We start from the raw sequence: 24955 nt of genomic DNA on the forward strand, positions 1-24955 counted from the left end.
AGGTGAGCGGGATGTAAATGAAAAGGGACGTAGACTGCACGACTTCCTCCATGACGTAAGGGAGCGATTGAGAGTGAAATATATCGATCCCAGCCGCGGTGTTGTATTTATCTTAACTGGACACGGACCTTATTCCACTCACACAAACCGTGTGAATGTGAGACAGACATCTACATGCACATGCGGGGAAGAAGGTGCCCCAGAACACACTATCTTCTTCTGCGGGCAGTAAGCGAACAATAGACATACACCACAAAAGAATGGTTCAAATGGCTCTAAGCACTATGGGACATAACATCTGAGGTCATCAGTCCCATAGACTTAGAACTACTTAAGCCTAACTAACCTAAGGACATCGCACACATCCGTGCCCGAGGCAGGATTCGAACCTGCGACCGTAGCACCCGCGTGGTTCCGGACTGAAGCGCCTGGAACCGCTCGGCCACCCCCGCCGGCCATACACCGCACTTAGGCTACACAGAAGTAGGTATACATACATACACAACAGAGACGAGGAACAATGGGTGCAACTAAATGCATTGACAAACAGTGTTTCAAAAACAACACATGAATAGTATCTGCGGACACAACAGACATGCCTATATGCAACATAACAACAATCTCCAGAGGTGGACACCGACACTCACAGTGATGTGAAAACGGTGCTAATGGATAAGAACAGGAGTAGGAGGAACATAGAGATGTAACAGTAAATAAGTGTATGCTGCTGACTATCTATCCAAGAAAGCACCAAATGTTGTACATGGATGAGCACCTAATGTCAATGCATACGATTAGCAATACCATTTGTTTACTACTAACTAAACTTTTTGTTGTCACTGGTGATCAATAACTCGAAGAAACCATTCCGAGGCATTCACTGCCAGGGACAATCGGCGACGGCGCGATCAAATCTCTGCTCTATTCTATCATCTTTTTACATCTTTCCTAAAACAACAACATTTATTTGTATTTCTGTCGTAAATTATTGTTGTTTTAAAAAGTGCTAGTCTTTAACAAATGTTGTAGATAAGAACAAAGAAAAAGAAAAAAACTACAAACAAATGACAAATGAAAACTGTAAGATGTACGACCCGTTTTAAAACATCAGGTAACAGGTGTTTTATTTTGAAATACATAATTAATGACTCCTCTACAGTTTTGTAGCCAGCTTGAGTAACAGTTGCTAAATGCGCATTAGTGCCCGAGGAGGACATATTCTTACAGAGTCTGTTATGGACCTTTGTGTTGGGAGCCTGATACGTGTCAAATACGAACTTCATTTATATCTGTTGTACTGCTTTCCCTTGAGGTGAAGTCTATACAATTTTTCGTTATAAATATATACCTCCACCTCTGTCATGTATGCACCTTGTTTCATCTCGTCCATCATTGGCTGCGATTATTCATGTACAACACTGTCTCTACTCCTTAGCAATTTTCAAGCAGTGTATAGTTTCATTCGATTTTAGTTTACTTCGCTTACAGTACAGTGAGCTGACGAATACGTGGCAAATTATATGCTGCAAATCGTGGTGGCCTGTTATTATTAGGACCACCAAGTGTTGGCTTGGTGTAGATTTCCTACATTTTTCATCCATTTCCTTCAGTTTTCAGTGTACGATGATCAAGAAGTACTTGTACCATGAGATCTATACGTAAACAGTGCAAACTCTACCCATTTTCACTAAAAAGGAAACGTTACAGGTTTGCCATACTCTATTTCCTTCGTACTTACAGGACTTGAAAGTAAGTGCACGGACATCAGTTTCCTAAAGTGGTATGACGGAATACTCAAAGAAGATCGAAAAAATTCACCTTTGAAGATTAGAAGTATTTCGTACGCAGTTAGGTGCACATTTCGTGAGCATTAACATAAATGCCAATAGCTGAATTTGTCAGGTACAAATTTTGCAATGGTGTGGTTACTGTTCTGATTCTTGTTGATATAAAGTGTTTTAGTGAAATTCTGTAACTATTCTGAAGTGGAAATACTAATTAACAAATACTAAATCATAAATTTTTTGTTTTTGCTTATTGATCGTATGAAAAAAAAATTTAAATCTGACACATGCAAACCGCGCTATTGTTAAATGTAAAAAGCTGTACACACACACACACACACACACATATATATATATATATATATATATATATATATATATATATATATATATGTGTGTGTGTGTGTGTGTGTGTGTGTGTACAGCATTTTACATTTAACAATAGCGCGGTTTGCATGTGTCACACACACACACACACACACACACACACACACACACACATATATATATATATATATATATATATATATATATATATATATATATATATATATATATGTGTGTGTGTGTGTGTCTGTGTGTGTGTGTGGCTGGGTGGGTGTGGGTGTGGGTGTGTATATGATCAGAAGTGTCCGGACACCTGGCTGAAAATGACTTACAAGTTCGTGAGCCCACCATCGGTAATGCTAGAATTCAATATGGTGTTGGCCCACCCTTAGCCTTACTGACAGCTTCTACTTTGGCGGACATACGTTCAGTCAGGTGCTGGAAGGTTTCTTGGGGAATGGCAACCCATTCCTCAAGGAGTGCTGCACTGAGGAGGCGTATCGATGTTGGTCGGTGAGGCCTGGCATGAAGTCGACGTTCCAAAACATTCCCAAAGGTGTTCCATAAGATTCAGGTCAGAACTCTGCGCAGGCCAGTCCATTACAGGGATGTTACTGTCGTGCAACCACTCCGCCACAGGCCATACATTATCAACAGGTGCTCGATAGTGTTGAAAGATGCAGGCGCCGTCCCTGGATTGCTCTTCAACAATTGGAAGCGAGAAGGTGTTTTAAACGTCAGCAAAGACCTGTACTTTTATGGTGCCAGGCAAAACAAGAGGTGCAAGCCCCCTCCATAAAAAGCACTACCACACCATAACAACACCGCCTCCGAATTTTACTGTTGGCACTACACACCTTGCAGATGACGTTCACTGGGCATTCGCCATACCCACACCCTGCCATCGGATCGCCACATTGTGAACCGTGATTCGTCACTTGTAATGACAAAATGGTTCAAATGGCTCTGAGCACTATGGGACTTAACTACTGTGGTCATCAGTCCCCTAGAACTTAGAACTACTTAAACCTAACTAACCTAAGGACATCACACACATCCATGCCCGAGGCAGGATTCGAACCTGCGACCGTAGCAGTCGTGCGGTTCCGGACTGCGCGCCTAGAACCGCTAGACCACCGCGGCCGGCCGTAATGACACATTCCGACGCAGAGACATACAATACCTTAAAGGCTGCGCCAAAGATTAAATTGAGAGACATGTAGATTAGAATCTTTGTAATGTTCACATTGGATTCTCTTTTGTTTCATACTCCAAGAAGGAGCTAAGAGACACTTTCGATTGTTGCCTTGTGGAGGATGGACGTAAGTTTTGGAGTGTGCGGAAAGGCAGCCATATAGTTAGTAATTATGGTTTGTGCGACGAGCACAGCAAGTCTTATTGTGTTGTGAATAAAAAATAATGAGAAGTATCTAAGTTTTACGAGAATTATTTAAAGCCACGTAGAATTGTATTCCTTGGATTCCACCGTCTTAGTGAAGTGAACCAATGCCGACTCAGGAAGGTACACACGGTCAACAAAGAGAAGAACATCGACGGCGCAAATGAATTAATATTGTGGCAGAAGGACGAATTTTACGTCTAAGGTGAGAACTCTGAATAAATCAACAATGACGTAAAATTCAAAAATGTAATTAATCGGAATGGTGAATTATATTACAGGCAAATTTCACACAGCACTGAATTTGTCCGCATTCAAAACGGTCAATACAGTCCGTTAAAAAGCCTTTCAAAAATTCTAAAGTTACAGTTCCATGTCCGTAATTTTTCCTTTTTACAAAAAAATAAATAAATAAATAAATAAATAAATAAATAAATTTAATGTGTTTTATTTGTTTCGCCACACACTCTATTGTTCAATTGTCCAATGCTTACATTCTTTACACCAAGCGAGGCGTCGTTTGCATTTACTGGCGTGACGCGTGGCTTATAAGCAGCCGCTCGACCACGAAATTAGAGTTTTCTCACCTCCCGCCTAATTGTAATGCTACTTGCAGTGGATCCTGATGCATACTGGATTTTCTGTGTGATAGTCTCTATAGATGTCTGCCTATTACACATTAGAACCCTCTTCAACTTTCGACGGTCTCTGTCAGTCAACAGACGAGGTCGGCCTGTACGCTTTAGTGCTGTGCGTGTCCCTTCACGTTTCCACTTCACTATCACATCGAGAACAGTGGACCTAGGGATGTTTAGGAACGTGGAAATCTCGCGTACAGACGTATGACGCAAGTGACATCCAATCACCTGACCAAGTTCGAAGTTCGCGAGTTCCACTGAGCACCCCATTCCGCTCTCTCACAATGTCTAATGATTATTGAGGACGCTGATATGGAGTACCTGGCAGAAGGTGGTAGCACAATGCACCTAATATGAAAAACGTATATGTTCAAGTTCTAGAAATGAACTATTTGGTTTTCTGTTTGATGTTTCGCTTTTTTGTACGAAATTTGAATGTATTGAGAATATTCACGTACTCATGTAATTAGTGATAACAAATCAAAAGTTGTTAATTTTATAAAAAATTTATAGTCGCGCATTTGTTAATTAAAATTTATATTTGGTGATAAATATGAATCTTAAATAAAGGTCCATAAGAGTAGCTGTTAGCGAGATTCGAACCAGAATCCTTATCATTAAGAGACATTTGTGTTTCGTGCACAACTGCCAGATGATTTAAAATATTTTGTTGTTAAAAAGGCTCGGAAATCTCCTGACCTTCTAAGATGTTTTCAAGTTTTTTAGAGAAATGGGCTGTGCTGCTTTAGGAAATCGATATCCATGCACTGACCTGCAAATCCTGTAAGTACTTAAGATCCCCTTTTAAGTGTTAGTAATTGAGTTGTGTTTCTGCCATCATCTGCATTATTAAAATAGCTTTCAAGAACATTTTCACATTTTATGACAGATCTGGGGTGGATAATGAGTTTATAACGAAACACATGCAGGTGTTGACAAATATAATATTAATTGCAGCTATATGATGGTCGTGAATAAGTTGTTATTCAATAAATGTTTTTTGCTACAAACCATGGTGCTCAGAAAACATTAGAGTGAGTCATCATACACCCATATATAATCATTTTTGCAACTCTTTAAAAAGCTAGTGAGGAAAGACCCTGCATAAACCAATATTTGAAACTCATTGCCATGTCCATAGAGGATGGTACTGAGCACAATTGTTAACGCTTGTTGAGTAACAACCAACATTTTTACTAACAAATTAAATGCTAAACCAAAAATGTGGATACTACAATGACAAAACACGCAGATCTCTCCTCATGAAGGGTAAGAACGCTGGTTGAAGATGACAAGAGCTATGCTTTGAAACGTCGCCTTTAATTTCCTTATACAGTAGTTTTTTTGGCGCTTACGTTCACCATCTTTTCCTTGCTTCTGTAGACTGCCCGTTCCCTTTCGATTTACACTTATTTTTTGGATTTTTTGTGGTCTCTTTCGATAGATCTTAGTAGGTGCTCCTGTTGTCTGTTTCCTTTCACCTCTTTTTTATGCATGTGAACTATACAAAGTGGTTTTAAACCTCAATATTTGTGATTCAGTCTGTCCCGTTCCAAGCTTTAGCTCACGTAAAATTCACCTCTGACCTTCTATTACATTTTGCATGTTTAGTACCAAAATTTCAAGTGTGCTGTTTCAGGTTTTTTTTTAATTTTTCAGATCTTAATTTTTTAGACCATTTCGTAATTCTAAGATATTTTAAAAAGTAATTAACATGTTTCACATGTACCAGAGTTTCATTTTTAGCTAACTTAATGTCCGCTGCTTCGCTCGCTTTTGCGATGAAGTTACAACAAAATTAGTTTTATAAACATGTATTAGGCCTACAGAAAAATTAATGGCTTATTCGTTTTTTTTCTGCGCAAATTTTACAAAGTCGTGACTTTTAAATAGCTTTCTTTGATTCATTTCGTAAACTGCAGCACCTTCTTCACTTTTCGCGCCGATTAAGGCCATAGAAGCATGGTCACCTCCGAAAGTACTTCTGACCAAAAAGCGCTTCTGGTAACTGGAGTCAGAGGTTTTTGTTACTCTCTCTTTTTGAGTTCTTGTAGTGATACTTCCATATAAACTTTCATTCCCTAATGCACATTTCTTTATTTCTGAGAAGCAAAATACCAATTTTCATAGATTTGGTTTTAGAAATGTTGTAATATAACGAAATATTTTCATAAAAGTTTGCATCCGCTATTCTAACGCTTAGGGATTGAATTTCCAAAAGCACTGCACATTAATTTTTTATTTCTAATCAAGAAGTCAAATACCAATTTTCAAAGATATAGCCTTAAAAATACTTTAGTACTTCTTTAATAATGATTTGTTCAAACAAAATTTCTCTCACTATTTCAACCCCTGAAGGGCTGCATTTCTGAAAATGCTGAAACACTGCTTTTTTTGTTTCTGACCGAGGAACCAAATACCAGTTTTCGTAGTTATAGCTTTAAAAATGCCTTAATAGCGACATATTTTCAAAAAACTTAGCATTCCTTGTTTCACCCCCCGTAGGGGGGGGGGGGGGGGGGGGGAATTTAAAAAAAAATCTCTTTAAACGATGCCTACAGTATAAGATCAACACTTTCTCCAAATTCAACGGTTTCTGTCCTTCATGGTTTGGAAAGGCGATGATACGTCAGTCTGCTGTTGTCTGAGCATGTGTTCTCGTAGTACATTTGATATATATACTGTTCATAATATATTCTTAGTGAGACATCCACTGATACTTGTATTGTTCATGATGAATAAAATCCGCTGCAGTTGTAATTTCAAAGTTCCTTTATTTGAATAAAGGCATGTACACTTCCTGGATTTAAGGAGACCAGTTGCTACTATAACATTTAATCAAAAGTGAGGAGGACATTAAACCAAATCAAGTAAGAATCGGTGCGCCGTTAAGGCTGAAATCTATCAATAAAAAACACCTTAATTGTTTGCGTAAAAACCGCACAAGTCTATCTGTACGAGAAAGTCTGTACGGGTAACGCATGAGTAATGTGGCGTCGACGGGTAAGACTCGAGGTGAACAGGGACTGACCGAAGAAACAGGATTAAATCCATAAAAATGCACTCACAGGCGGAAGAATATAAACTTGCGGTCTGCTACGAATGACCAGAGATATGGCATAGACTCTAGGAAGCCAACATCAGGGCATAAATGCGTTACGGACAACCAAAATGCCAATTGCTGAACTTAAAAACCACGCTGTAAGCACTCAGGCAGCTGCATGTCGAGTACACCCAGCATGACCCGTACAATAGACTGCCGCGCAGAGCCCAAGGAGACGCCCCAATACAGACGCGCACTGAGTCGGCGCAGCATGAAATGTGCACCGATTACCTTTGAGACTGGACGTGGAAAGTTGTTGTTAGTCAAGAATGCCCATAAGGCGACAAAGACCCCGTTATCAACACCTCACTGGGTTTGAACGATATGGTTTAAGGGCTGTTCCTTCTTTGATACTGCAAAACGACTTCGCAGGAATGTAGCCAACGTGCATGATTGCTGGCAGCAGTGGTCACGAGAACGTACAGTCGCACGAAGACAGGGCTCTGGCGGCCACGCGGCATTACCGAGAGGGAATATCATTGTATTCGGCGTATGGCTGTAGCGCATCGTACTGGATCTGCAGCAGCGATTTCAGCAGCAGTGGTACCCAGTCATACAACGGACTGTTGCAAATTGGTTGCTTTAAAGACAGCTCCGACCCTGTAGCGTGCCTTCCATTGACCTCAAACCACCGCCAGTTGCGACTTCAGTCGTGTCGATTGAGAGCTCATTGGAGGGGAGGATGGAGATCTGTTATGTTTTTTGATGAAAGCTGGCTCTGCCTAGGTGTCAGTGATGTTCGTGTGCCAGTTAGAAGGACGCCATTTGAAGGCCTGCAACCAACCCATATGCGTGCTACACTGGTCAGTCCGGTGATAAGACCTGTTGTGTTGCCATTCATGAACAGCATTCCGGGGGATGTTTTCCAACTGGATAACGGTCCCCCATTACCACTGTTGTAACCCAACATGCTCTGCAGAGTGTCGACATTTTGGCTTTGCCTGCTCTATCGCCATATCCGTCTCCAATGGAGCACATACGGGACATTAAGGGCCACTATATTGACAGAACAACTGCAACAGGCAGGGAACTCTACCCCAAAAACTGACATTCGAGACCTGTACAACACAATGCATGCACGTTTGCATGCTTGCGTTCAACATTGTGGTGGTTGCACCGGTTATTAATGTACCAGCATTCAATGGCTTACCTCTTGGTTATACCATCCTGCATCTTGATGTTAATCATATATTAAGTCACCTAGACAAACGTATTAGAGAAATTTCATTACACTGCATTAATTATTTTGTGGTGTTGCTATTTTTTTCAACGAGTGTATATATGTTTCAGGTGTGTAGACGAGATGGAGTCAGTGCTGAGCCTTACAGTTCTCATTCAGTTCTTCACCAGCACGCTCGTCATTTGTTTGACAGCCATCACTGTAATTTCGGTGAGTGTCTCAAGTTGGGAATGAAAGGCAGGAGATTTGATTTTAAAATTCCATTAGCTTATTGTAAGGAACCATCCTGGTGCTCGCCTTAATCAGTCTAAAGTAAATACGGAAAATTTAAATATCGATGATTACATGGGAAACAGGAACCGTTCCCCAAGACTTTTGTCGCTATTTAAGGTATGATTACGCGAAGAGGCTATGTTTCGCAAGTGGGACCATGCTTATGAAGGTCACTTGCTGTGATTTTGTCCATCAAGATGGGAGGAGATGAGGTCACCTAAATGACACATCACATGAGTTAGGTCACTTTGAGCACTAAACAAGAGAACTTTACATGTCAAGCACGTATTCATTCTCATATAATTTACGAATGAACTCGAGAGCTTGCCGACGCACCAAGTGACTGTGAAAACTTACAAAAAGAAGCCCTTTCATTTCTATTTATTAGTAACTAAATAATAATAACACATTTAAAAGTAAAGGGGCTATTTCTCGATTATGTAGAGTCCCAATGCTGCTATGGGTGATAAACTGTAAGTGTAAAGGCCGCATAAAAAAGTGGTTCATATGGCTCTGAGCACTATGGGACTTAACTTCTGAGGTCATCAGTCCCCTAGAACTTAGAACTACTTAAACCTAACTAACCTAAGGACATCACACACATCCATGCCCGAGGCAGGATTCGAACATTCGACCGTAGCGGTCGCGCGGTTCCAGACTGTAGCGCCTAGAACCGCTCGGTCACTGTGGCCGGCTGCCACATAAAACATATAGTAGGAAAATCAAAAGCCATACTGAGATTTATATGAAGAATCTTAAGGAAATGTTACTCACCCACAAAGAAGTGGCTAACAAGGGGCGTGTTCGACCTATTCTTGAGTATTGTTCATCATTCTGGGACTCTTACCAGGTAGGATTGTTAGAAGAGATAGAGAAGATCCAACGAACAGCGATGTGTTTCGTCACGGGATCCTTTGGTCGAAGCGATGCTCAATCAAATCCAGTGGCAGACACTACAAAAGACGCGTTGTGCATCTCGGAGAGGTATGCTTTTGAAATTTCTAGACAGTACTTTCAGGGAAGAGTCCGACAACATGTTACTTTCTCCCATACATATCTCGCGAAATGACCACTACGAGAAAATTGGAGAAATAAGAGCTAATACAGAGCCTTACCAATAATAATTCTTCTCATGCACCATTCGCTGGTGGAAAAGGGAAAAGGGGGTGGAGGGGGGGTCAGTTGATGGTATCATGAGTACCCTCCGCCACACACCGTCAAGTGGCTTGCGGAGTAATTATGTAGATATAGATATCGCCCTTGTGTTCGTCGCATGGCCCTTGTCAACACATCATCCATTGTTAGAAGAATTAGCAGGACGTGTTTCGTAACAACTGTTGTTTACCTCTGTTCTGGCACTGGGTTTGCAAGCCGCATAATTGCATAGATAGGCTGCAATCTTGGTTGCTCTGTACATTTATTACTCGCATGCTACTGCATATATATAGGATTGGTCCTATGTACCGATGTCATATAACACTTCAATACAAAGTATATATTTTGAAACGTAGTCATTTCGAAGGAAATTAACCTAGCGACATTGTTTTCTATCAAGTACATGCCAACTGACATTTTAACGAATTACGTGGGCAGTCACCTTGATCCAGGAAAGCTCTATCTTTCGCCGTAGAGCAGAAAATTTCAGTGTATTCCCGCGTGCCAGTCGTCGGAAATGGAATCGCTGCCGTGAGACCAGTCAGGGCACATGGTAGGCTAGATCAAGTCATCGACTCTTATACAGCCCCAGACGATGATAGTTATCTGGAAACATCTGCATGGCGGAATTTTAGGATCAGCGTAGTAAGACCTCAAAAGGGCCTCTGAATCGCCCGGCCTGTTCATACCGTTCATGTTACAATCCGAAAGTTCTATCAGAGTACATCGGTAAGACAGAGACTTCACGTTCCTCACCTTGTGTTCTGACTAGCCACTTCCATTGGCAATATAGCATTAGAGACGTGTGTTGTTTACGGTTCGATATTTTTCGTGGCGTGAGGTGAGGTGTGTGCAAGTGCGTGAGGCGAAGCGGTGAATGGAATGCTCCATATGGTGTCCAGAAAATCCACATATTTGCAGACGGTTCTGTGATGGTCTCTCCTGACCTCAAACCTCTTGACTTTCATTTATGGTGGCATTTGAAAGCTCTTGTCTACGCAGCCCCGGTACAAAATGTAGAGACTCTTCGTGCTCGTATTGTGGACGGCTGTGATACAATACGCCATTCTCCAGGGCTGCAACAGCGCATCGGGGATTCCATGCGACGGAGGGTGGATGCATGTATCCTCGCTAACGGAGGACATTTTGAACATTACCTGTAACAAAGTGTTTGAAGTCACGCTGGTACGTTCTGTTGCTGTGTGTTTCCATTCCATGATTAATGTGATTTGAAGAGAAGTAATAAAATGAGCTCTAACATGGAAAGTAAGCGTTTCCGGACACATGTCAATATAACATATTTTCTTTCTTTGTGTGTGAGGAATGTTTCCTGAAAGTATGGCCGTACCTTTTTGTAACACCCTGTATATATGTATACACAGAGTACTTGCCAATTCGATTTTCAGCAATTTATTATGCTTCTTGTGTAGTTGTGAGTGCATTATGTTTGACCTTAGTGAATTTGAGTATGGCCAATTTACGTCCCAGGAGTGAAACTTGGCAGGCGTTCGGTGAGGATTTGGGCACCCATATCGTGGTATTCCACGTGAAGAATGGCTGTGCTGCAAGGACGCATTACTGCCAAGGCTTGTGTGATCGCTTTGGTTGGTCAAATTTCACCCTTTCGGTCACGAATTATTTTTTTCCCGAACAAAAATCATGGCGTTGCTATCCACGTTGTTCGAATTAAATTATGATTTTTTAGATGTATAAAATATTCCGAGGTGCCCCTCCAAGAGAGGATACAACGTGTCCCCAAATGCGGACGTTGTGTTCAAGTTGGTGCAGTATAAGTCGAAAAGTCAAAGTATTTTATTTGATTTTATTTCACCAAAGTACATAAATTACACAAAGCTCACTTAATGATGTTATATATAAACACTTGTGAAGAATAATAATCAAAGAAACAAGTTCTTTTTCTATCCAGTCGTAAGTGAATGTTACGTTTTACACAACAAAATTTGGTTTTGCCTTTGCAACCCGTTTTCTTGCACCTGTCAAATGATTTTTTGTCACTCACCACTGGAAGATGCCCGCCAACTTTGTCCAAACGAACATCAGCTTCTGGACGAACTTCCGCATTGGCTTGTTGTGAAGTTCTGGAGATGGTATTCTACTCTCTCAAGTGGAACGCCCCCTTTTCCTGGCAGCTGGCTTATCTATTTTTGTCAGTGCTTTGGCCACATTTGCTTAAAGTGAAGAAAATCAAGGGTCTTATTTTTAGGAACACCTAATTCTGATACTTTTTCCTTGTACTCAATCCATGAATTTTCACATGCAATATCAACTGCATGAGCAAACATGCGAAGTGTCCACTTTCGCGACCTGATGAAGTGCGATAAACTGTGATCAGAAAATCCATCTTGTCGACCCCTCCCACATGTTATTTTTAAAATTGAATAATTTCTGGCCGGTCTATTTCAACTTATTTCTCCAGAATCTATAATAAAAAATGCTATTACAAAAAGAAAACTGCATTAAAAACGTACATCTGAATAACCCAAATGAAAAAGCCGCTAAATTCATTTTATGTCGTTTTTGAGGTGGGCACACGGCAGTATAGATTTTTTCAGCGCCTAGGTGACGGAATATGTTTCAGGTTGCAAAACCGGCTATAAACCGTCGAAAACGGCTGTCAAAAATCGTGTTCGCTTTCAAAAGCAGCTAGCTGCATGTTTGTCTTCGGGTGCAAAAGACCGGTAAATGCCCAGGAGGCGTGGCTGTTGCCCTGCCATGTCCGGATGCAAAACACGTGAAAATCAGACTTACCAATCTGGGTATTCATAGGTACCTTTCACTCTATAACGATTAGAACGGATATTTTTCTTATTCAGCTTTAGGTTGGCTACGCTGTATCAAATTCGTACGCAACAATAGCATTCTCGCTGCCAGTGCATTGTCGTTTGAATGAGGCGAGTGTTTCGTGAGTACCTAAGTGTCACTTATCATGCGGTTAGCGCGCTTTGCGTCTAGGCTACTCAGCTTACAATTTACCGTATGATAGAAACCGTCTAACATTACCTCCATCATTGTCCTCTTGTTCAAAATTATCTACAGGATCACCGGATAGATCGTCAATTTCAGATGAATTAAGGAGCTCTATAACTGCTTCTTGCCGGCCAGAGTGGCCGAGCGGTTAAAGGCGCTACAGTCTGGAACCGCACGACCGCTACGGTCGCAGGTTCGAATCCTGCCTCGGGCATGGATGTGTGTGATGTCCTTAGGTTAGTTAGGTTTAAGTAGTTCTAAGTTCTAGGGGACTTATGACCACAGCAGTTGAGTCCCATAGTGCTCAGAGCCATTGAACTGCTTCTTCTGTAAGTGGGCTTCAGCTGTCTTGAACTCGGGGCATTGTGAAATCACCGTAAGATGCTATTACAACCTTTCAATCACGACGTCCTCATTTGGAAACATGTATAAAGTTATAAATATTTCACTCACCTTTCGTTCTGAAAGACACCTTTAGTTTCCACCTTCGAGGATGCACCTTTCAAGGATGCACCTTTCTACGCACAAATAATTTTTTTTACTTAAACTCAGAAAATATTAACCGGCTGATGGGAGATACAAAGATTACTGGGAAGCGTCCATGTGACTGAACATTAAGCTTTGTTTTGTGTTACCGCAGTCTGACAGGAGATGTCGACACTGGTCTCAAATAAACTCACTGCTTGCGACAATATGAGGACAACAATCAAAAATGGTAAAATTTAACGAATTTTAATTTACTAAGCATTTATGTAGTACGTCCTTATATGAGGACGCCGTGGCCGAGAGGGTGATTGTTCGTCAGCTGTGATGCTTTGCTGGAAGACGACAAAGCCCTGTTCCCACAGCTCGCATCGTCCAGGACTGGTTTCGTGTGCACGGAGATGAACTGTCGCCTCTCCCCTGGCCATCATAATCACGAGATCACAATGTCATAGGGTGCTTGTGGTCTTCTTTGCAGAGAAGTGTGCTTGATCGTTATTCACCTGTGTCATCGTCACCCGAACTTGCTACCTTTTTGCAGGAGGAATTATATAAGGTTCCCCTGAAAACCGTTCAGGATCTTTGTTGATCAATAACGAAACGACTTGAAACTGTGTCGAACCCAATGGGCCGGCCACTGTGACCGAGCGGTTCTAGGCGCTTCAGTCCGGAACCGCGCTGCTGCTACGGTCGCAGGTTCGAATCCTGCCTCGGGCTTGGATGTGTGTGATGTCCTTAGGTTAGTTAGGTTTAAGTAGTTCTAAGTCTAGGGGACTTATGACCTCAGATGTTAAGTCCCGTATTGCTTAGAGCCATTTGAACTAATTGAACCCAACGGGTTTCCTAGACTGTATTAGGCAAGGTAATGTGTCACGTTTTTGGTGTGTACATATTTTTGTCCAACTCCTACAGTTCCAGCACTCTTAATTCTTGACAGTGGAGGAGTGAGATGTGAAACAGTGTCTCGAGGATCAAAGCGATGTTGGCCAGTATTTAGACTGATCTTATAGTATAGCGGAGCACAGAATTTATCCGGGTCCGTCAATAACCCTTACGATTAAATCTGAGAAGCCGTATAACACTTAATTTACCTTGCAAGCCGCACACATCACAGACTGTGAGGGTAGCTACTAAAAGTGGTCGTGACAAGGAATTTATCAGGCGCCATGGAACCCTCAAGAACGGTCGAAAGGAGTGTTTCAGAGGGCACCACAGGTAAGTACCATCCGCGCACCAGGGAAGTCGCAGACGCTAATAGGCACGTCAGCAGGAGCCGACGCAACAGTGTCAACTGTTAAATTGGCCTCCCAGTCAAAAATATAGTTTGAAACTCCGTACAATCGTACTTCCGTTATTTCGGATCTGAGCTCATTGCTTGGTGGACAGCGGCAATGGCTCTAGATCGAGGTGTTCAAGGATCGATACCCGATCGGGCCGACAATTTTGTTCGCTTCGGGCTGAGTGCTTGTGTTGTCCTCATCATTTCATCTCATATTTATCTAACCGCAAGTCGTCGAAATTCCGTCAAATAGAAAGACTTGGGCCGGCCGGCCGAACAACCCTAGAAGGGGTGCTCAGCGTCATTTCATTTTTTTAGTTATTTTGTATTAGTATGGTACTCAACCACTTTTTTCCCGCCCGATTAGCCGTGTGGTCTAACGCACGGCTTTTCGCATTGGGAAGGAGCGTCTGCTCCCCGGCACGAATACGCCCGGCGGACTTGTGTCGAGGTCCGGTGAGCCAGCCAGTCTGTGGATGGTTTTTAGGCGGTTTTCCATTTGCCTCGGCGAATACGGGCTGGTTCCCCTTATTCCGCCTCAGCTACACTATGTCGGCGATTGCTGCACAAACAAGTTCTCCACGTACGCGCACACCACCATTACTCTACCACCCAAACGTAGGAGGGGTTCCACTCGTCTGGTGTGAGACATTCCCTGGAGGAGAACAGGGGGGAGGAGGGAGGGGGGGGGGGTCCAACGGGGGCCGAACCGCACAATAGCCCTGAAAGAGTGGTTCGGCGTGGGGCAGCGGAGGGGTGAAGTGGACTGCGGTAGTCGTCGTGGGGTTGTCGACCGCTGCGGCTGCGGCGGGGATGGAGCCTCTCCGTCGTTTCTAGGCCCCCGGTTAACATACAGTACAATACAATACAACAACTTTTCGTAAGTCGAGAAACACTGCATCTATGTGGCTGCCACTCTCCATGGCTTTCAGGATGTCATGTGAGAAAAGCGCGAGTTGGGTTCGCACGACCGACATTTTCGGTCTTCGTTGACGTGGAGGTAGTTGTTCTGTTCGATAGAAATCATTACCTTCGAGCAGTTGCGGCTAGAGTAAAATTTTATGTTTGCTACAATGTAGTGTCCTACAGCTTTCTGACTTACAAGGGTAGTAATCGCAACTAAATTGAATACATTAGTTTTGTCTATATAAATTGAATTGTTCAAATAGATTTAAATCTCGTAGTTAATCGTTTAATGAAGCGAGAATAAAATAAAGTAAAAAAATTAAATATTAGCTGCAGCGGCAATCAAACAGCCCAAGTCGCACTTAACCAGTAGACTACGGAACTGATATGTGTGCCACTGCTCGAAAATCCTTCATATTTTATGCTATCTCAAGCGCTTTTGGCGTGTCTATGCGTCCTATTTCGCAGCCACTCTCACTGCTAGAGACGAGTTACGTCCATACCTCGGTGACAAAAATGTTTCGAATATTTATCATAAAATATACGCGTCTCTTTGCGTGCTGTCATTTCCATAAATACCTCGTTTCGATATACTGAGCCGTTCATGAAACATGACGATTGTTGTGACCACGTGATTCTAGATTCGTAGGGACACAAATGGGCGCGTGGCTCCCGATCGTCCGACGGATATTAAGACCAATACCTCGAGAGCGAAACGACATACCATTTTTCTCTCAGCTTTAAATAAAATTTCGATATCTTTTCTACATTTCGTTTCATACACAGCAATGTTTGCGCTGAAATCGACTACACGCAAAGTTTATGCGATGCGCTTTTAATTCTGCAAATTCTTTTACAATTTCATGTTGTGGTTTGCACAACTTGATCTAGCGCAGTAACACTATGACGAATGACGAAAAGAAATTCAGTCCTTTATCGAGTGAAGATGTTACGAGGGCTTTCAATAAGTAGTTAACACATTTTTTTCTCGGCCTTCAATAAGTAATTCAACACATTTTTTCTCGGCCAATTTCGATTGAAAACGTGAGAAATTTGTCGCGGGACATCGTGGCATACTCCTGCTCCAGCCTCTATAGTTTCATGAAGTTCCGATAGATGACGGCGCTATACATAGCCCTCAATATGTCGCCTGTAACAGAGGTGCGTTTCAACCACAGAGCCATGACTGACGGTGAACAGAGCATCTCAGACATTCGTAGGCGCTTGCAGAATGTCTGTTGAGACCTGGCAGTGAACAAGAGCACGGCGAGTCGGTCGGTGAGGCGCCAGTCATCATCACAACAACGTCACGCAAAACCTGTCCCAACTCCTGCATGTTGGCCGGCCGCACTTAGCGGTGACTCCTGCAATGTGTTCGTCGCCAAAAAAATGCAAACGAACTTCTTCTCCGTGACAATTCAAGGCCTCACAGAAGACTGTGCACCCAAGAGGAGCGCACAGAACTTCACTGGACCGTTAACCCTCACCTACCCTACAGCCCGGATTTCGCACCTTCCAACTTCCATCTGTGTGGCCCAATGAAGGGGAAGCAGTACATGGATGATGGGATGGTTATTGATGTAGCAATACGTGGGCTCCGACATCAACCACTAGAGTGGCACTGTGTGGGAATACAGGCCCTCCGAGTAAGGAGGCTTAAGGCCGTAGCACTGAACGGAGATTATGTTGAAAAACAGGGTTTTGTAGCCAAAAGAGTGCGGAATAATATGGTTTATTGGAATACTGAATAAAACCAACCTGCTTTAAGGAACAAGATTCATAAAATTATTTATATTCACTAAATAATTTTCTTAAAATCGGATATTTCATAGTGGCCAGAGCGCCATCTCTTAACAAAAGTACTAGTTGAGTAGTACAGCGACAAGAAAACTGCTCTCAGCACGGAATGTTGAGAGCACTTCTGCAAATAAAATAAAAGACAGAATAAAATAAAACAAGAAAACAAATTGGTAGCTGCGGGATACAAATCACTCAACCATAGCACCGTTATGACAAGAGCTACTCCAAGATCCCTCATACTCTATGCTTGCACATTATTAATGACCTGATGCTGTGAGCAACATGGCACCATCAGTGCCGACAGGGATGACCTCACATCAGAGCGTGTGGAATCGAAAACAGGCACCAGCGTCGCATCTCTGAGTTAATCATAGCGTGGCTGATTATCATTTTAGCACTTGACACTGGTTTGCAGTTGTTGCGGAGAGAGCGCTATAAAAGACGTTTCCGTCCATTTTATTTGCATGACAGCATAATTAGAAGATAAATGGCATAATTTTAGTGCGATTCTCTGCTCGCTTTCGAGGAGAAATTGCATAAATTTTGTGCTGTATTAACAGTGTGCTGTACTAGCATATTAGTACATGATCATCGGCCGCCACTCCGTCTGAGTTCAGAATACGGTCTAAGATTCTGCGAGAGGTGGATATCAGTGATGTTACACAGTAGTTTCGGACGCCTCTTTTGCTATCCTCCTAATAGGCGGATATGACCTGTGCTTTCTTGTAACAGCCGGCCGAGGTGGCCGAGCGGTTCTAGGCGCTACAGTCTGGAACCGTGTGACCGCTACAGTCGCAGGTTCGAATCGTGCACCGGGCATGGTGTGTTCAAAAATGGTTCAAATGGTTCTGAGCACTATGGGACTTAACTGCTGAGGTCATCAGTCCCCTAGAACTTAGAACTACTTAAACCTAACTAACCTAAGGACATCACACACACCCATGCCCGAGGCAGGATTCGAACCTGCGACCGTAGCGGTCGCACGGCTCCAGACTGAAGCGCCTAGAACCGCTCGGCCACTTCGGCCGGCTGGCATGGTGTGTGTGATGTCCTTATGTTAGAGGTTTAAGTAGTTCTAAGTTATAGGGGACTGATGACCTTAGAAGTTAAGTCCCATAGTGCTCAGAGCCATTTGAACCATTTTTCTTGTAACAACTAAGCGTAGTTTATTATTCCTTTTCTGTCCTTCACTGATATTTCTAGTCACAAACAGAAGGAGGTTGCTAGGCACATTATCTGTTTACAAGCTTCATTACTTGTAACCTGTTCACTGTTCTCCACATTCCTAGAGTTTCGATTGTTGTGGCCATTCATTCCTTGACTTACAATGCACAAACGATAGTATATAATGTCTTCTAATAGATGGATAGCAGAGGTGGTTCTCAAAAATACAGTACAATGTCACTGACATCCATCTATAACAGAATTTTAGAATGTATTCTGAATGATCTGTTTCAGATATCTAACCTTTATTGGCATCTGTAGTTTCTCCTCTACATTGCTCTATGAATTTCTGTTCTTGGATGTGGCAGTACATACCCCACTAACCTGTTTCTTCCCTTGAAATGGGTCTTTCTGTTCTTGGATGCGTTAGTAGATATTCCACTAACTTATTTCTGCTTTTGATATAGGTCTTTCGCAGACTTCTTCCCTCTATTATTATTTCTAGTACCTCTTCGTCCTTAACTTTTCTCGGGTAAAATCAAACGCTCCCGGTTACCTCCTCTCAAGCGTCCTCACACTATACTGTTCACGCTCTAATTGCACAGTTTCAGAAGCTTCTACCTAATTGGCTCGTCTGCAGCTCTTTGCAGAAAACAGTTTATTTTCCTGCCTCAGTTTTTTTGAGATCCTTGTTACTTCGAATAATTTCAGCTTACCACGTGCTCCTAGGTTGTGAGCATCAGAACATGGGGATGCTCTGCAATCCATTTTTACACTTATTAATTATATCGAACCTTGTTGTATCCCAGTTTATATCTATCAATGCCTCCCACTACATTCAAATCCTAATTTCTTCTTTTGATGTTGTAGAAGAGTGTCCATCACAACTTATTGATTCCTATTGCTTAGATTAAAAAGTTTTGTCAGTTATTTCCCCCATTAAATATACAACAAATATTCAGCCTTCCTTTGTCTTCCATATTACACTGCTCCAGGTAAAAGTGTAATTTTTAATCACAATGAGGGCGTACGCAGACGATATGAAAGTACTAATTTTCTCTTTGAAAAAGACTTCGTGGGAGTGCACATAAATTGTCTGCAAATTTTAGTATCCATCATTTTTCCTAATTAATCATTACATTTGTCGTTCTTGTGCTTATTTCAGACAGAAACGGCGTACCTCCCTACTTATGCAGCATATCTTGCTACAATGTTCTACCAGCTGTTCATCTACTGTTGGTATGGAGGCGAAGTTTATTTGGAGGTAAATAATAATAATAATAATAATAATAACAATAAGATGTATACTAACAGACTGGTTTCATTTTACAGACTAGTTATGTATTAGATACTACAGACACGATGTTTATCTTACTGGAAACACTATAAACTATCAAATCGAAGACTAACCTTTGATGTATGGATAATTCAGCGAGCATTCTTTCGTTGTTCGAATTTACTACTAATAAAAATTTAATGCTGTCAGTAGTGTTTGCTGCGACTGTTTCCATTTCTTCTCCTTCGGGTAGCGAAGGAATAATACACTACCTGAAGAAGCAAATTTTGTGACGTCAACAAGTATTAAAGGACGATTATTAAAAATATGTACAAGAATAGTTGCTTATAAAAATTAATCTTTATTAACAGACAGTTTCCCCAATTATCGCCATTGTCAAATACTTGCTTATATGATTATGGTGAGACCGTATATAAATATCAGTGTCATTTACATTAAAGTGACTCGTACTCATGTCCACAATCATGTGACATCCATAAACGCCATTAATGAACTGTCTTATCGCTGTCCATGTTTTGATTAGACAGTAACTGACGTAAATATATTGATAATAATACTTTGATTATGGTTTGACAGTTATACACTTATGACGTCGTATGTTTATAATTTTATAAGCTTTCTTATTTTCCTAACCACCATTTTTTCACGATTGTCTTTCATTGTTACTTATGCTATTCCCGAGTCATCCTTTTTGGTGTTCTAAAATTTCAATAAAGTATTTGAGGTGGTATTTGTGTCTAAATTCTGTATGCTCGTTTCATATTTTTAAGGTATTTTCTCGTGTGTATATAGAGTACTAATTTTTCAAGACCTTTTGGTATTCCATGCAGGGCTTTGAGTGCATTTTCGATTATATCAGCAATGTGGTTTTCATTTTTCAAATGCAGGAAAAAGCTCTACTGATTAGCCTTGCTGTTTCTAATGTGTTCTTTATATCTTACGTTAAAATTTTTATCTGTCTGGTCAATTTAAAAGTTAATACAGTTTCTACATGGGATTTTATACATGACTGGGTTTCATGTTCGGGTGGTCTATTGGCGCTGCCTTTACAAAACCTGCATTAACTCTGTTGGAGATCTAACACGCTAGACTGTTGGTATGTTTCTTAGTTTTTGTTTAGATCATATTTCTCGAGTTAGTATCTTATTATGTACTGTATTCTGCTTTGGTGTTTTAAATTTGTAGTATAACTGTGTGGGTGTCATCTACATCATTAAAATAGTAAAATATAAAATCTCGTTAACAGGAGGCTAATCTGAGTTAAAGAATTTCTCTTCCAGAGAATTTAGGAAAATGTTAGGAAAATGTCGGCTAATGTGACTGCTACATTATTACTCATGGTTACTCCATTTGCTTGGGTATAAACTTTGTTGTTAAATTCAGAATAATTTTGTGGTAGTGCTATTTCCAAAAGATTCATAATTTGAAGTGTTCCAGTCATTGATATTTCCTATATCGTAAGAGGCTACATTTTATGACTTGGATAGTTTCCTGTACCGGTATAGTGGGGTATAAATTTGTGGCATCAAACCAAATAAATTTATCGTTAGGTGGTATCTGTACGTCTTTTATTTATCATGTTATGTGAATTTTTGGTTGTGTACTTTTTGTTGGAAGACTTAAGTTTGTTATTGTGTTTAGTTTTTTGTTTATCAAATATGATGGGCTGTTTATGCAGTTAATTACAGGGCAAGTTCTGTTTATGTGTCCTTGAGTACGTTCGTAATTTTGGTGTATTTGGATTCATTACTATATATGTTCTTTTTTCATGTTCAGACAGAGTGGTATTACAATTTTAATGGCTTTTTTATTTTAGCTGAAAATCTTTTGGTAAGGTTGTGAGTCAATTCTGTGATATTATTAGATTCAAAGAAGGACACGATCTTATCTACATTGTCATTTTTGTTTAGTGTGATCATGCTATTCCCTTTATCACTGTGTTAAGTCTCGAGTAGCATCCGAATGTGGATCCATCTTTTGACACTATCCTAAACGTAATGCATGTTGTTCCACCCACGTATGATCCCAGGTAGCGTCCGAATGTGGATTCTTCTTCGAACGACGCCTGAACCTCTGCCTCCAAACCTATTCCGGGCAAAGGAGGCCCCCGTTAGAAAGTGAGACACTAAATGGAGTTATTGGCATCCATAGATTGCAAATACGACCAAACTTACAAGGGAACCTCCCCATCGCACCCCCTCTCAGATTTAGTTATAAGTTGGCACAGTGGATAGGCCTTGAAAAACTGAACACAGATCAATCGAGAAAACAGGAAGAAGTTGTGTAGAACTATGAAAAAAAATAAGCAAAATATACAAACTGAATAGTCCATGTGCAAGATAGGCAACATAACAAGAATTTGTGAGCTCACGAGCTCCGTGGTCTCGCGGTTAGCGTAAGGAACTGCGGTACGAGAGGTCCTTCGTTCAAATCTTCCCTCGAGTGAAAATTTTTTTATTTTCAGACAATTATCAAAGTTCAGGCACTCACACATAATCAACTTTGCTCTCCAAAATTCCAGGACATGTTCAGATTTGCTTGGAGATATGCAGGATTTGACGGTCTACGCACGAAAAAATTTGAAAACGTTAAAAACATATGTTTTGACAGAACACAGGGAAAACTGTGCGACTGTGAAACTGTTGCATTCATTTGTTGCAGTTTGTGACAAACTCTTATGTTTTCATCACTTTTTTGGGAGTGACTATCACATCCACAAGAAAACCTAAATCGGGAAAGGTAGAAGAATCTTATTACCCATTCGCCAAGTGGACAAGTTAGGTGGGTCGACAACATATTCCCGTCATGTGACGCACATGCCGTCACCAGTGTCGTATAGAATATATCAGACTTGTTTTACCGTGGAGGAATCGGTTGACCTATGACCTTGCGATCAAATGTTTTCGGTTCCCATTGGAGAGGCACGTCCTTTTGTCTACTAATCGCACGGTTTTGCGGTGCGGTCGCAAAACACAGACACTAAACTTATTACAGTGAACAGAGACGTCAATGAACGAACGGACAGATCATAACTTTGCAAAAATAAAGAAAGAAAAATTTTTCACTCGAGGGTAGACTTGAACCAAAGCCCTCTCATTCCGCAGATGCTCACGATATCCACGGGACCACCGCGCTTCTGAGCTCTGAAACTGTGTGATGTTGCCTATCTTGCGCATGGACTACTCAGTTTGTATATTTTGCTTATTTTTTTTATAGTTCCACACAACTTCTTCCTGTTTTCTCGATTGATCTGTGTTCAGTTTTTCAAGGCCTATCCACTGTGCCAACTTATAACTAAATCTGAGGGGGGTGCGATGGGGAGGTTCCCTTGTTAGTAGGCATGTCCAGAAGATTACGTGAATGGAAGTGCCACCATCTTTTATCTTTCGAGTACAAAAGGATGCATGGTAGTTGCAACTGATCAGTATTTTGAGGTGTCTGGAAGTGTTAACATCGATTCCTCCGAAGCGCTATACATCCCTCAGTTAGAGGGAGGAAGACAAAACCAACCAACGAACGCTTTGGTTTGCGGTTATTACTGGAAAATGTGGACGATCTTGTTACTGATATTGGTAGTAATAATTATACCGAATACGGCACTCTCCTTAGCAAGAATAATTACACCCATTACAGAATCGCTTTGCGATAACATTATGGTTGTTAAAACCTGTGATCAAGTGACCTCTAAGGGAGCAGTTACAGAAAGAACGCTCTGTAATGTTAATTAAGGAGATGTGTGGATCATATAACAATTATCTACGTAGCAAATCCTCTAAGTTAGTCACAGAGAGACACAGTGTCAAAGCAAAGCTACGTTTTCTCATAACAGAAACGGCAGTGAAACAGCAAGAGGAATTCTGGAAAAAGTCGGCAAGGAAGCACTGGAAACAGTTTCGAGAAAAGTAAACTTCCTGTGGCTCTACCATATAAAGTTGAATTAGGCGACGTTAAATTGGCTGTTATAATGGAAGAGCTCCGAGGAATAATGCAGCAGCTACGTATAGGCGACTATTACCTTTTGGATTTGGACATAACGTAAGATTTTGCGGGAATTTTTAATAAAATGGAGATATGCGACTACTTAATGTCAAACCACGACTTCTTCATGGCAAGGAGACTGTCAGGAAAACAGTAATGTGTTTCTGGACAACGATAAGACAGCTGGAATAGACTGCCTAAGTGGCTGACCTCCAACTGTAGAATAAAGATATACAGAAAATTATATGTCAGTGTTACTTACGTATCACAGTAGATAAGAAAGTTTTGCATATTAGCTATGTAGCAAAATACCGTCCAGCTTGAATGTTATCATTTGCCAAAAAATCATCCCGTAATGGTTCAAATGGCTCTGAGCACTATGGGACTCAACATCTGAGGTCATCAGTCCCCTGGAACTTAGAACTACTTAAACCTAACTAACATAAGGACATCACACACATCTATGTCCGAGGCAGTATTCGAACCTGCGACCGTAACGGTCCCGCGATTGCAGACTGAAGCGCCTAGAACCGCTCGGTCACACCAACCGGCATCCCGGTATGTCGTACCGTTCATGAGATATGGGGGATCATACAAATATTTAGCCTCCACCCAACCATTTACACACATGATCGGAAGTGAGTGCACTACCAACAATCCATCTCCCGAGAGTGGTGATAGATGTAGATCTCACCTCAAGTTTAAAGAAAAGATAAATATGTTATTTCCATTTAGTAAGCAGCAATAGATGATCTGACGCATAGTGTCCCCTGTTTTCAGTGAAAACTATTCGAATTTCGCACAATATCTTAATAAATATAATAACTATGACCATTAAGGAAATGATAGCTGTTCAAATGCGTGTGAAATCTTATGGGACTTAGCTGCTAAGGTCATCAGTCCCTAGGCTTACACACTACTTAACCTAAGTTACCCTAAGGACATAAACTCACACCCATGCCCGAGAGAGGACTCGTACCTCCGCCGGGACCAGCCGCGCAGTCTATGACTGCGGCGCCTTAGACCGCTCGGCTAATCCCGCGCGGCCGAAATGATAGCCAATTCATCATGAAGCTAACGAATGAGGCTATGAGGTGTGTGAGAATCAATTTTTTTTAGCTAATAGTTTCTTTGAAATTGTTTGAGAAAGGTCCCAATGCAATCAGTGAGTGCACATATCTGTTCTTACTGTGTAGCCAAG

General features: G+C 41.4%; 1 protein-coding gene across 2 annotated transcripts in view; it reads left to right on the forward strand.

Annotated features, from left to right (window-relative positions):
* Positions 1-24955, forward strand: part of LOC126419762 (odorant receptor Or2-like) — a 134430-nt gene that overhangs the window by 83378 nt on the left and 26097 nt on the right. For both annotated transcript variants that reach the window (XM_050086936.1, XM_050086937.1), the window contains exons 5-6: positions 8542-8641; positions 19645-19743. In XM_050086936.1, the coding sequence (XP_049942893.1) occupies positions 8542-8641; positions 19645-19743 (199 nt within the window). The remainder of the gene's footprint in view (positions 1-8541; positions 8642-19644; positions 19744-24955) is intronic.

Source organism: Schistocerca serialis, chromosome 9, assembly GCF_023864345.2.
Source record: "Schistocerca serialis cubense isolate TAMUIC-IGC-003099 chromosome 9, iqSchSeri2.2, whole genome shotgun sequence".
Taxonomy (NCBI): domain Eukaryota; kingdom Metazoa; phylum Arthropoda; class Insecta; order Orthoptera; family Acrididae; genus Schistocerca; species Schistocerca serialis.